Source organism: Aphelocoma coerulescens, chromosome 19, assembly GCF_041296385.1.
Source record: "Aphelocoma coerulescens isolate FSJ_1873_10779 chromosome 19, UR_Acoe_1.0, whole genome shotgun sequence".
Classification (NCBI taxonomy): Eukaryota; Metazoa; Chordata; class Aves; order Passeriformes; family Corvidae; genus Aphelocoma; species Aphelocoma coerulescens.
Genome location: NC_091032.1, coordinates 10,490,878 through 10,504,743, shown reverse-complemented (window position 1 = coordinate 10,504,743; position 13,866 = coordinate 10,490,878). Strand labels below are relative to the sequence as shown.

At 49.5% G+C, this 13,866-nt stretch overlaps 2 protein-coding genes across 5 annotated transcripts in view; one reads left to right on the top strand and one right to left on the bottom strand.

Annotated features, from left to right (window-relative positions):
- The window catches only part of NOS2 (nitric oxide synthase 2), a 29,853-nt gene extending 23,849 nt beyond the window's left edge, over positions 1 to 6,004 (top strand). For all 4 annotated transcript variants that reach the window (XM_069033070.1, XM_069033069.1, XM_069033068.1 and 1 more), the window contains 9 exons: positions 159 to 237; positions 677 to 855; positions 1,504 to 1,667; positions 2,439 to 2,649; positions 2,983 to 3,070; positions 3,471 to 3,592; positions 3,880 to 4,028; positions 4,723 to 4,917; positions 5,214 to 6,004. In XM_069033070.1, coding sequence (XP_068889171.1) covers positions 159 to 237; positions 677 to 855; positions 1,504 to 1,667; positions 2,439 to 2,649; positions 2,983 to 3,070; positions 3,471 to 3,592; positions 3,880 to 4,028; positions 4,723 to 4,917; positions 5,214 to 5,294 — 1,268 coding nt within the window. In that variant the 3' untranslated portion in view covers positions 5,295 to 6,004. The remainder of the gene's footprint in view (positions 1 to 158; positions 238 to 676; positions 856 to 1,503; positions 1,668 to 2,438; positions 2,650 to 2,982; positions 3,071 to 3,470; positions 3,593 to 3,879; positions 4,029 to 4,722; positions 4,918 to 5,213) is intronic.
- A 2,099-nt stretch (positions 6,005 to 8,103) lies between these two features.
- Positions 8,104 to 13,866, bottom strand: part of KSR1 (kinase suppressor of ras 1) — a 50,458-nt gene continuing 44,695 nt past the window's right edge. The window contains exons 18-20 of the mRNA XM_069033038.1: positions 13,728 to 13,863; positions 13,257 to 13,390; positions 8,104 to 10,825 (exon numbers count right to left, since the gene is read on the bottom strand). Of these exons, the coding sequence (XP_068889139.1) occupies positions 10,747 to 10,825; positions 13,257 to 13,390; positions 13,728 to 13,863 (349 nt within the window). The 3' untranslated portion in view covers positions 8,104 to 10,746. The remainder of the gene's footprint in view (positions 10,826 to 13,256; positions 13,391 to 13,727; positions 13,864 to 13,866) is intronic.

Below are 13,866 nucleotides of genomic sequence, written 5' to 3'. Positions count from 1 at the left end.
GAACAAAAGCTGAGATGAACTGCTTTTAGTCAGGGAATACAGCACACAGAGCTGACTGATGGTTGGTCATGTTCTAGGCCAAGCATGGTTCAGGTTCATGGAAGACATTTTAAACTAATCACAGAGTTACCAAGAGTCATATTCTCTTTTCTCACCAGCTCTTGCAAGCATTCATGCCAAGGATGTAATTCCCATGAAGCTGAAATTCAGGCAGAATCTTCAAAGTTTGAAGTCCAGGTATGCTACTTCGTTCTTTTGAATATTGCAATACTACATTTTACTAAAATCTTAAACATCTAAAATGCCTGGTTATAAACATCTTCTCCCTGCAGTAATTACAAAATATATAGAAATTTTGTACTGTCCTTAGTAGAAGCATGTAAGCTGTGCAGTCTGCAACGGGACTGCACTTTCCCTGGCTGATTCCAGACATGTTTATTCTGTACTGGACAGAGCAGGCAGAGTTTCAGCACCCAATTTGTTTGGATACAAGTACTTCACATACCTGGACTCTGATTTGTTTAAGTCTCTGTGAAGTCTTAAGCTGGTCTGGTATTTGGTAATGAATACAAGGGAGCCCTTGCCAGCTGCCACTGCAGATTTATTCCTTTCCTGTGCAATCCAAGGGAAATCCTGTCAATGTAACCTGTCTCGTTTCTCTTTCTCCACTATGCAGTCGTGTTACCATTCTGGTTAAACTTTACTGTGAGACTAATCAGGAAGTGCACTACCTTCCTGGGGAACACATCGGGATTTTCCCAGGCAACCAGCCAGAATTAGTGCATGGCATTATTGCACGTGTCAAGGATGCCCCTCCAGCTGATCAGACTATCAGGCTTGAAACCTGCATAGATGGTAAGTTGGGTCTCTTTAGACAAAATAACAGAGGATGTTGGACAGATTCCTCTATAATTCCTAAGAATTTTTGTTGACCGAATTTGATTCTATGATCCTTTTCTAAAGTTTCAGTAGGATTTTGTTGCTGCTTTTTAGTTATTCTTACAATTCTTTGTTCTGATTTTGCACTTTCTGGCAAAACCATGACATCACCAGGGTTTGCAGAGGTACCTGAGGTGACACTGCTTGTAATTCAGTTGCTGAATAGGCCATCGACTGCAATTAAATTCATCAACAGTTTGCTTATTGTTGCTACATGTGAGAGTCCTAAAATAGACTTATATGTCCTGCCCATCTTTCCCATCTTAGTAGGAACAATCATAGGATTTGGGCACACAGAAAGACTGTGAAATGAAAGACTGTGACTTTCCAAGTGGTGTTTTGTTGTCACGAAGTTTTCTGTGTCACGCAGTTTTCTGGGTCAGATCCATCCCTTACAAAACATTCAAAACCTCACAATAACCTCTTTCAGATGGGTCCTGTGGTCTAGACCTGCTGCACCCTCACCTGAAGGGGTGTTTTGAAGGACACAGAGTTTTGCAAAGCCCTACAGCTGTCAAATAGCATGGGTGTTGCCAAGTCTCCTCTTATTTCCCTCATTTCCAGGTGGCTACTGGACAAGTCACAAAAAGATTCCAGCCTGCACACTACCCGAGGCTTTGACATACTTGCTTGATATCACTACTCCACCCTCCCAACAACTGCTAAAAAAACTCTCCCAGCTGGTGACAGCGGAAGGAGACAAGCAGAGGCTGGAAGTGCTGTGTCAGGTGAGCCTTAGGGCTGGAGTTTTATTTGCAGTACTGTGCACTGGGCCCTCTGACACTGTAGCAGAAGCTTAAGAAGTTTTTGTAGTGATGGATTTTTATGCCTCTGTTACATATTCTGTGGTCTTGGACAGCCAACCGCAGTGAGAGAAAGAGGGGTCTTGAGGTTCAGCTTGGGCGTGGGAACCGAGATCTGGTGTTTCCTGTGTGGTTCTGGGTGGGTCATTTGCCTGCCTAATCCTGTTGCCTCACAGTGGTTTCCGATGAGACACCCTCAAAGACCTTACACTTTGTACGTGCAGGAGCTGGAGGGGAGCTGCTAGAAGTTTTTGTCAGAGAATTTGCTACCCTGCGAGTCAGAGGGGTGTGGCTTTAAGTACCCAATGACTCGCAGGTGTGGTAAGTGCTGGCTCCTCCTACCAGGTTCAGGGAGGCTGTGTGGGGTCAGGACCTGGGACTGTACAGCTTTGTGGATGTCCCATGACAGGGAGCTGAGAAACGGATTCTACTTCAGTTTCTGCATCCTCACTGAGAGAGCTGGTGTCTGAGAACGCTGTAGTGGGGATTCTGAACTTCTGTGTTCAAAATTAAATGGTTTCTTAGGAAACTCCACTGTTGGTCCTGGCAAAGTTTTGAGAATTCTTTGTTGATTTGCCTGCATATTTAATTGAATGTAAAGCAGGAATCTTATTTATAAGTGACATTTCATATGCCCCTGCTCTCCTGAACTCAGCATGACATGGTAACACTGTGGTGATGCCCTTTGGCTTTCAGAGCACAGAAGAATACAATAAATGGAAGTTTTACAACAGCCCGAACATCCTGGAGGTCCTGGAGGAGTTCCCCTCTGCTGAGGTCTCCACAGCTTTCTTGCTGACGCAGCTGCCATTTCTGAAGCCCAGGTACTATTCTGTCAGCTCCTCCTGTGACATGACAGCCAGAGAGATTCATCTGACAGTTGCAGTTGTAAACTACAGGACAAGAGGTAATGAACTGTTGTTTTCATTGCTCTCTTAATTAAATGATATTTAGGCTACATTGTGGTTCAGGAAAAAACTGTGTCTGCCATACAGCATGAAGCATATCTGTAATAAAAAATGTGTGTTGACATACCTGCAGAATAGTACCTGCAGTGCAGGTGTTCATCCTGGGCCAAGATTTGCTAAAATCCTGCACCATCATCAGTGTAGCCTTGTTTTATAAATCATTACTAGACATACGTTTATTTTAAAGCTATAATTTTAAGTATAAACTGTGCTTTTTTAAAATCAGAGGGCATTTGGGTGCTGACAGGTGTTCTGCCTTGCTCTGCTTGTAGATGGAGAGGGGCCTTTGCACCATGGAGTCTGCAGCACGTGGCTGAACACAATAGAGCTCAATGAAACTGTTCCCTGCTTCATCCGCAGGTAAAGAAAACTAAACAACCCAAAAAAGAGCAATTCTTAGTTCAGCTTCTTCAGTGGGTTTTCCTTTGTTTGGATATTTTCAAGTGACTGGTGAGTGCAAGTTGGAATAGCTTGGTCTGAGAAGAGAGGGAATTCCCTGTCTTCCAGAGATGAGATCCTTTCCCATGCCTCACAAATCACTAGAAAATTCTGAAATAATTCTATTCCTATGACCCCATCCCCACTATCAGCTTCTCCACTGCAGAGCTAGGAAAGGGGAGGGAACAAGGAGCACCCAGTTCAGCCCCATTGTTGCTTTCAAACTGGGGACTTGGGCTGTGCTGCTCAGAGTCATTCAGGCAACTGAACGTGAATTTCAGTCAGAAACCAGTTACCTAATTAACATATTTTTGTATTTCAGTGCTAATGAGTTCCACCTGCCAGAGGAGCCGGCCAAGCCCTGCATTCTGATCGGCTCGGGCACAGGGATTGCTCCCTTCAGGAGCTTCTGGCTGCAGCGCCTCTATGACCTGGAGCACAGAGGTACCTGTGGGGACCATCCGGGCAGGGCTGGCAGGGGGACACCCCCGGTCCTTCAGACAAGGGCTCTGCAGCCAGACACACCCACAAACATCAGCCAAGAGCCCCTGCAGAGATTGTCACCCCCAGGCTGAGCGGGCACTGCGCTGTCACAGCCAGTCCATCCCCCCAGAGACCGTTCGGTGGGCAGGGGGTGTTTGGGGACTGGGAGGGCACCGCCTGTGTGCCAGTCCTGTGTGTCAGTGGCTGCCCCAGGCATTCAGACAAACACTGTCCCTCGCTGGTTTCAGGGCTCAGAGGGGGTGACATGACGTTACTGTTCGGCTGCCGGCAGCCAGACCTGGATCACATCTACAGAGAGGAAACTGAGGAAATGCAGAGGAAGGGAGTCCTGAAAGACATCTACACAGCTTACTCCAGACTGCCTGGCCAAGAGAAAGTAAGGCTGGTTCCTTTCTTCTTTAAGGGTAAACTCCTCCAGAATCATCCCTCAAGTTAAGATGTAGACTCTGTTTGTTCTTTTAAAAAATGTTAGCATTTTGCTTCAGTGTATTGTGAGCAGGTGACAAATGGCCCCACTCCTTCAAATGAAGGAAAATCTCCCTGTGCACTCCAGCACAAGCAAGCTACATAAATACAACCCCTCACTGCAACAGAGAGGCACATCCATTGCAAACAGCCTTTGAAACTAGAACTGGAACGTTTTCAGAAACCTTAGATTTTGCAGGATTTGATTACCCCCTGAGTTAAAAATGAGCTGGCTCTGGCCATTTGTCCCCATTTCAATGACACAGTGACGAAGGAAATTAATTTTGCTTAGAAGAAATCTTGACTGGACAAAAAGCCAGCACTCAAGTTACCCTCTTTTTAGCTCTCCTGGCAGTTAGGAGACTTTGGCAGATAGAAGAGGTTTTGTCTACTCAAGTTTGATCAAGAGACAGGCTCAGGTTCCAAATCTGGGGCTCATAAAGGCAGCCTGAAGACATTTTTCACCGTTGTGGCGGTGCAGGACAGAGCTGGAACAGATGGGCACTTAGAGCCGCAGTGCACAGACCCACGATGGATTGAGAAGGGCCAACAGCCACAGCAGCGTTTAAGAAACCTGGTGCGATGACCCTTTTTCTGTTTCTCAGGTCTATGTTCAGGACATCCTGCAGAGGCAGCTGGAGGCCCGCGTGTGTGAGGTGGTGCACGGGCAGCAGGGCCACGTGTACGTGTGCGGGGACGTGCGCATGGCGCGGGACGTGGCGCGGGCGCTGCGGGCGCTGCTCGCCCGGGCCCTGCGCCTCAGCCCGCAGCAGGCAGACGAGTACTTCCTGCAGCTCAAGGTATGCTCTCATCACAGGCCATTCCTTCCAGCGGGTGGGGCACAGGAGGCTGCATAGCCACGCTCAGGGTCCTGCGGCTGCCGTGAGCTCCTCTGTGTGCACGCACAGGGAGCAAAGCTCTGAGAGAGCGGCTTGGTCCGCCCCGGGACTGCCAGCGCAGCTTCTGTTTGGTCAGGATGTGAGAGGGACTCTGCTGCTCCTACAAATGCATAAGGCCTTTTTAAGTTACTGAACTGATGGATAAAGAGTAGCTGGAAGCATTGAATTCATCTCTTGGGTGTCCTTTCTTTTTGCAGAGCCAAAAGCGATACCATGAAGATATATTTGGGGCTGTGTTCCCACATGAAGTCAAAAGAGCTTTGCAACCCATCAGCTGAAGAGCAAATCCACTTGTGTTTTAGACAATACTTGCACATTTGTTGTTCTTTTCAAAAAACAGGGAGGCAAATCCTCTTTCATAGACGTGTTCAATCATGCACGTGCATAGGATTGTAGGATTTGACTCTTAAACCTCAGCCTTAATTAAGTAAAATATGAAATTTAACTTTTGCTATTTATTCTGACTGCTTTTAATACATTATCTTAATAGTGAAAGTGGAAATTATTTTTTTAATACTGTCTTTGCTGATATAAATCTGGTGGGTTTTGTACATACATGGAAAATGTAGAGTTTTGTACTGAGTTAAATAGAGCTGAAATCTTTTTTTAAACAGTACCGTTTATCTTTGCAACTTTATTTATATCAGATTGGTTTACTTGCGTGTTATCTTCACTTGAAAGCAAGTGAGTGGATGGCTGTGTTGCTGGGAGTTGTCAGGCCACGTGCCTGGATCTGGAGCAATGTTTGCAAATGAGATAATAATGTGCTGGTCCCCAAGTGGAAACACCTGCTGCTTCCACCTCAGATGTATCTGCTCAGCAGGCAGCAGTGGTGAATTCTGCTTTGTGGGACTCAGGTACATGAACCTCAGTTGTTGTTGCTACAGATCCTATGGCAGGAAGGTTCCAAAAATTCCAAAGCACTTTGTACATTTGAGTTCTATGTTCTGTTTGACTTGATTTGGCTGTAATAAAATCTGCCTTTATAATGAGACAAAGTGTGTGGATCAATGAACCTCTTCTTGCTCTTGGCTCCAGCCTGCAAAGGCAGAGGTAACTAAGTCAGCTCTCAGGTTGTGGTGAGGTGGGTTTGGGCTCCAGCCAACACTCCCCCCTGAGCTAAGGGCCATCTCCAGGAGTTAGTCTGTCTGTGATTGGTTTTGCATTTTTGGTACTGCCAGGCAAGTGTGAGTTTGCACGAGGGAGTGAGACTGGCTTGAAGCTGCCCTCATTGTATTTGGACTTGGGCTCTTTCTAGGCCTTGCAGTTACATCAGAACTAGTCCCTTCTCTGAAATTACCAGGGCTATATGAGCATATGAAAAAAGCTTAAGGTGAGATTTTCCTGTCATCCCTTGTGTCCAGGAGCTGGAATCTGATGAAGGCAGAGTTGAGACTCAAAAGTCAGCAGTGCCTCGTGTGAACAGTGTGTTTCACACATGCTTCAGGACAGCCTTAGCCACAGGATCCCAGACACAGCACAGATGAGAGGACATGGACAGTGGCAGAGAACAGCAACAGAGAGTAAGGACAGAGGAGGTTCCTGGCCGGTAGGGAGTAACGTTATTAACTGAGTGGGTAACATTATTAACTGAAGGAAAAGGAATTCAACATGTGGACAGGGTCCATGAGTGCGGGGAGGTAACAGAAGGTCGGGCCCTGCCTCAGGAAAACACAGGAAACCTGGGGGCCGGTGGGGCCAGGCAGGGGCAGGGGGATGAGGGACAGCTGAGGCTTGTTAGGAACACCTGAGGCTTGTTAGGAACACCTGAGGCTTGTTAGGAACACCTGAGTCTCACAAGAGACATCTGAGGCTCACAAGGGACAGCAAAGGGCTGTGGGGTGGGCTGTGACAGACGATGCCTGTGCTGCAGTGATGTATGAGGCTGGTGAGCTCTGGGCCCTGGTGACAGTGAGGCCAGGTAGGTGAAAGGCTTTTTCTTTGTGTTTTGGTAGTACTACGTTATATTATCCATGTACAGAGGGGTTCTGCCTGCCCCAGTAAACCCCCTGGGAGCCAGGGCTGGAGCTGATCCCTTATCTGGGAGGAGCAGGCTGACCTCTGAGGATGAAGCCAGGATGTGGTGTGTCCAGCTTTCCTAGATCCTGCTCCAGTCAGTTCATTTGTAGTCTGAGCTTTGTGAGTTGTTGTTTGGTGCCTCCTTTGAGTGAACCCCTGTTTATGTGGCTGCTCTGGGGTGTTTTGCTGTCGAGCATCCAGCTGGGCTGGTGAAATGATCCTGTCTGGTGTGGGGGTTTTAAATGCTGTTGAGCATTGCAGTGTAGCTGGCTGGGGCTGGAAACGCTCCCTTTGTGCTGGGTTTGTCCCCCTTGGGATGTGTGTGCTGGCTGCTCCTGTTCCCGTTTGCTGCAGCTGTCTCAGGGCAGAGGGACGCCAATGATGGTGCCTCGGACAGCCCAGGGCAGTTCTGGGGTACAACTCTGAGCAGGGAAACATCAAACTGCTCCAGTCACAGCTAGGGCAGAACCTTGTGCTTGGGGACTGGAGTTTGTGTGTTCTGGTTTTTCAAATGAAACACCTCTGCCCTTCAAGTATAATTGAGAATTACATTCGTTATTTCTTATTCTTTATGAAAGATAACAAAGCTCAACTTATCTTAAGATTTTTGTTTGCATGTGAGATGTAGATAAGATGGATGACATGTAAAACTGTGCTTTTATGATGCCCTGGCCCATTCCTGGCAGGATGGCACAAAGCCACTGTTATTCTCGGTACAAAGCTGTTGGCAGCAGCAGAACCTTCCTGGGATTAATTAACACTTGGTAATGGCACTTTGTAGGGTCTACCTGGCAGAGCTCTGCCCCTACTCTGCAGGTGGAAGGTGGTGGCAGAACCTTGTGCAAAGGATGGAGAAGGTGCTGGGGGTCCCAGAACAGACTCAAGTGGTGCTTTTGGGTGGGGAAGCAGCTTCTTAAAGTTTGGTGCTTCAAGAAAACTCAGTGGTGGCTTCATTAACCATTTAATAATGTGACTCGTCATATCCGGGAGGGAAAACTTTGATAATTGAAACGGACTGGTGCAGGGGGAGATCACTTGGTGTCCCTCAGGGGAAGGGCAGGGAGCAGAGTGGGGAAGAGGAGCTGCTGTGTTGGGGGGTCTCTGTGGGAGTCTGCTCCTGTTCTAGTTTGGCTATAAGTCAATGGGAGGGAAAGGTCAAACCAGGACTCAGTAACTCTGCTTTATCCAGATCAAAGATTTATTCACTGAAAAGATTCCTACATATCCAGAATTCCAGTAGCATAGAACGCACTCTTTTTTTTTTCCTCTTTTTTTTTTTTTTTTTTGCTGGTTTCATAAACTAATACAGAAACTGTTGTTAATCCTAACAATTTGTAATTAATTTAATAGCAATTCTGGAAGACACTCAGTTCATAGAAAATATAAAAAAAAATCTGTACTGTACAAAGTTTACATCACATTTGAAAAGAAAACGTGTCCATGTTCACCATGTTACGACCATTTACATTCACTACTGACGTGTGGCTCCTGTAGCAGCATTGCACAGCATTGTCACATTGACAGCTCCACCGGGACGGGCTCGGGGCGGGACGTGTGACACAAACACAACCCAGGGACTGTCGCTTGGTGTGCGGGGCTGGGAGAGCTCCGTGCCCCGCAGCCGCAGGGCCCCGCCGGGCCCGGCCGAGCGCCCCTGGCTGACCGAAACAACACTGACCCCACAGAGGCTGCCGGACCCTCCTGCGGGCTGCACCGGGCAGAGGGTGAGCTTTGTGTGCAAGGGCAGTTTAAGGGTGTCCCACACACCAGCCAGGTCAGGTTGGATTCCAGTCTGCATCTCCCCGTTAAAAGCAGGCTGTGAACAAGCCCCTGGGCCAGGACCGGAGCACAGAGTGTTCCCAGCAGGGCACATCCACAGTGTCCAGCGCCCTGACCCGGGGCACGGCAGGACAGAAGGGGCTCCATAGACAGGCCCTGAGCTGCGCGGGAGGGCAGCTGCGGCACGGACAAAGGGAACCACGGCCCCTGATCCCACACAGAACGGTCTGGGTGTCCCAGCTCTCGGAGCCTGCTTTATGCACCCAAGAACTGAGTGAGGAGCACCCCGAGGCCACTGCTGCCCTCGGACACGGACTGAGCCAAAGGCCAGTCTGCATCCGCCAGCAGCTCCTGCCCTTCCTTCCCTAAGGCAGGAAACCCACCCAGGGTTCCAGCCGAGGGGCAGCATCTTTCTTCCCTTCTTTGGGTTTGTTTTGTGCTGCTCTTACTTAAGCAGCACTCGGGGAAAACTCCTGGTTCAGGCTGCTGACACACGGTTAGTGAGAACAAACAGCAGAGCCCTGCGCAGCCCCGGGGCATGGTGCCACAGCCGTGCCTTTAACGTGGGAGGGGAGAGGGGATCAGGACAGCACTGCAGGGTCTGGCCATGCCGAACCCATCGTCTCTTTTATAAAGTCTTTGTTAACACTTTTAAGAGGCTACAACTGACTTGCACACAGGAGTGAGGCTCTCTGCTCAACAGAACTCAGGTTTTGTGCCACTTAGTTCCTCACGCAGGCAGCCAAACTGAGGGCTGGTGCTTTGCCTGCTCACAGAGGATCTGGGAGCTCCCCTCGAGCCTCAGGGGTGATGGTGGGGAAAGGGGAGCCCCTGGTAACAGGGCCTGCAGTTGATTTCCAAGGGGGATGATGCATCTGTCGCCTCAGTGTGGTCACTGGCTGCCACCTCCACAACCTCCACACTGTGCACTGCAGAGGGGGGGAGGGTGTGGATTTTGATTTTAAAACTAATCTGTGAAACAAGTTTGAGCTGTTGGGGTCAGGAAGAGCCTCCGGGCCCAGATATTGCCTTCTTGGTTACAAGATTTCTGCTATTTTTAAGGAGCTTTTTCCTCAAAGCAACTGCTTTAGTTGTGACCAACTGTAGGCAGTGGCAACACTGTGTGTGTGCAATGGCTCTGAAGCTCTGTGCATCAAGGCCTTAGTTAATGCATTATTTAGGGACAGCTTTTCCTTTCTCCTGTCTCTCTTTGCCTTTCCCTGCACTCAAACTTGTGCCTGAACTTCAAATTAATTTGGTCCCTGTGCAGAGCTGTGACAAGTCATGGATTTATTTTTTTAAGGCCAGCAATTCTTAATTCCTCTGGAATTGTATGAGAAGGAGCAGATTTTAGTGTGAATTCTGTGGAGAAGAGCACTTGAGTAATTTACTGAGACGCAGCCCCCATGGCCAGACACTCTCGCCGCAGCAGCTCTGTTCTGGTGTAGCTGAATTCAGGGTGACCCAAAGCTGGACCAGCCCTGCTGAAACAATGTGTGGTTTGGGCAAGTCCCAGTGCAGCAGGCTGGGTTCTACCTTCAGGAAAGAACTGATCTCTGGAAGGCCAAGGCCTCGCACGAGCCACGTCGCTGTTCCGCACCGAGTGGGGGGGGGACCCCGCTCTGAAGGCAGAGAGTGGCTCCTACTGACCACGGACACAAGGAGGAACCAGGAACAGCTCTTCTCTTTTTCAGTGCTATTTGAGAATGGCTGTAGTTCAACTTGATTCACTGTTTATTATGTTTAAAAAAATATAGTTCACACAAAAGTATCATGTAAACATTATTTAAATAACTGCTGGTGCTCAGGCAGGACACGGGGCTGAGCTGATGGTCTTCAGTGGGGCTGCACCAGCCTCGGCGTGGAGGAGCCAGGGAGGGTTTCTGGTGCTGTGTGGGAGCAGGCAGCCAACATGGTCACAATGACACCGGGCTAGAGCTTTGGGTTACTCGGTTCCAGGATTCCCAAGCCAAATCTTTCAAAACGCAGGACAACTTTGCTACTGTTAATGCTGCAAAGAGTGGGGAGGGAGAGGAGAAGGGAGGGGGAGACAGTTACTGAAAATTCATCTTGCAAAGCTACCACTCTATCAAAGGAGCTGAAATGAGTTTGGTTCTGCTCTTGCATCACTTCAGATCACCCAAGAGATGCTCAAGTAATTCAGGAGCAAACACATGAAGTTACTCATGCAAACCTCATCAGTGGGAATAAACAGCACAATCTGATTTGTCCAAGGGGGAGGAGCAGGAAGTTTTCCCAGGTCTCTACCGTGGGTAGAAGCCTGACCCTGGGTTTTCAGTGGGCACTTACTTCCCTTGAAGTAGGAGGGAAGAAAAAACTGACAGCATTTTCTTTGTAAGAGAAAGGGGAGTTTTGACAAAGTACACGAATAGGTTTAAAAACCCCAACAAAACAAACCCAAACCCATTTCTCCTCCACAGGCTCTACAAAAACATAAAGGTGTTGCTCTCCTTGCTCTCACACTGCTGGCAGAGCCAGAAGCACTTTAAGCTCAGAGCTTTCCTGAGGAGACATAGGGAATGGATGTGGGAGCTTGCTCTCAGACAGCAGAAACTGCCTTGGTGTGTGTTCTCCTCTGTCCCTGTGCTCTCTGCTCTAAACCAGTAAAAAAAGACCTTTTCTAGAAGGCACGTGTTTGCTGTGGTACGTGTGACTCTGCCAAGGCCCTGCATTGAGTCATTCTGCTGACCAGGGGATGTAAACAGAAGCAAACCATAACATTCCAGGTACTAGATCTGTGAGGGGAGGAGGGGCTGAAGGGTGCTCTTGCTTTCCTCCTCTTCTATGCAGCTCTGTAGCTGATCCCAGCTGACCCACGTGGGCCCGCTCTGGACACTGCCCCTGGCCTGGTTCTCAGTGGGCAAAGGACCGTCCTTCTTTCCACTCAAGAACTGGCCCTGACAAAACTGACCCTGGCTCCAGTGCTGGCTCTGGGCCTGAGGGAGAACCAGCCCAACGTGGCCCTCAGCTCTTGCTGGTCTGCAGTGCAAGTGCTGTGACAATGCCCCTGTCACCTTCAGTCACAGAGCTCCAGCACTAAGGACACCCCCAGAGGGGCTGGGGGCTGCGGCCGCTGCCTCGGGGGACGCGCAGGACACGCGCGAGGCGCAGCAGTCCGGGGACAGCCCTGGCCTGCGGGCAGCACACCCGGCCCTGGCTGTCGTGGGCACCTGGTCAGTCAGAGCGGGTCCCTGCGCCCTTCCCGGGAGGAGTCACAGCTGCTGGAGCGCTCCAGAGGCAGAGGAGCCCGGTGTTAGCCAGGAAGGTCTCGCAGACAGGAGTGGTTATTGAAGCTACAGCCCACACCAAGCGAAAGGCAGAGAGGAGAACTCGGATAAAGTGTTGATTATGTCCATGGGTTAATTTCGTGGTTTGTTTTTGCTTTTTTAATGGAAGGTGATTGTCCAAGTTGCCGGTTAGGATACGACACATGGAAGCATGCAAGGTGGAGCCCGTTATTGCACCAGTAGCTACAACCTACAAAGAAATATGGGAGGGAAGGGAAAAAGACACCATGAGAGTTAGTTTTCAGTTATTTAAAGCAAGTCCTTGAGAACTACACATGGTACAGCTTTGACCAGGCTGCAGCAGGGGTTAGCGCAGTGTGTGAAAGGATCTGTGTGAGGTGGGAGGAGCTCCACTGCTCAGTGTGTGTTCTTTGTGCAAGGGTGAGGCCAGAGCCTGGGAGAAGCTTTCTGCAGTTTAAAGCTGTTGGACATCACTGGTGTGTCAGGGATCCAGCACAAATGGGGGGGGGGGGATTGCACAGGAGAAGTGGCAAAATTTTCAACCAAAACTCCAAAGCCCCCACAGCCAGCAGAGATCAAACTGCCACGACAGTCCCTGTGTCAAAGAGTTTGGGTGGTTATGATCAGGTCATGCAGGAAGAGGGTGAAGGATTATAGGAAAGGAAGGGGTTGGTTAGACATCAGAACAAAAAGAAAGTAAATACAAGCAGTTCAGGAGGTGAAAGAAACACTGAGCCAAGGACATGGTGAATGGGCAGTGGGTGCAAATGTGTCTGTGGCTTCAAACTCATCCAGTCTGAACCACTTCAGAGGGAAACAGTGGCCTGTTCAAGTCCTTCCCTTCCTCAGGTAGTACCTGCCATTACCGTAACTGGCGAAGTTCTGACCTCTTTGGGGTCAGTGTGGGCCCTTCCCAATGCTGTTGTGGATATTTTCTGACACCAAACAGCGGGATCAGTCAGCTGCTGGAGGGAGGTGAATATAGTGAAGTAGGAAATGAACAGTCTGAGGCTCGTGGCTCAGTCACATTTCCCAGGAACTAGAGAAGCAGAGGAGCGGAGCAGTGCTCCCGCCCTGTCAGGTCTGACAGCCCCAGGAAAGCAAATAAAGCTCAGAAATGATCAGTCAGCAAATTGCATGGCATCAATGATGTGACCAGCAGCAGGTACTCACTCAGCAGACTTCCAGAAGTGCCCTGGGTGGGAGAGCCGGCGGTTCAGTTTTGGCAGTTTTTCAAGCATTTCCATGAGGACAGTGAAGCTGGGCCTCTCACTGAGGTCGAAGGCCCAGCAGGCCGAGAGGATTTCCTGCAGAGGACAGTGGTGGCTCATTATCTCAGTTCACAGGTCAACTGTGCAGAGCAGAAAACTGTCTGAGCACTGGGATGTGTGTGAGCCCAGGCAGATACTGCTCACGGAGGGCCTGGGCACTGTCAGGATCCAAGAGTGCCCCGTGCTGGGGATGTTTGCTTCTGCACCACAGTTATGGGCACAGGCTTAGCCTCTAACCTGGTCTCCCATTCTCATCTGTTCTCTTTCCTGCCCTTTCCCTTTAGAGTTACGAGTAAGACAAATCTCTTGAAGCAGCCCCCCTCTCTCGGTGATAAACAGCTGTATGAGGGACTCCTGCAGCTGAGGTACTTACATTGACTTCTTTGCCCAGGCTGACAGTGGCAAGGACTTGTCTCACTCCCTCACCGCTGCCGATCTGCCAGATGAGCGCCTCTGCAGGCTGGCTCTTGAACGGCCATTCCCGCGCCTGGAGCTCGTACCACACGGTCCTG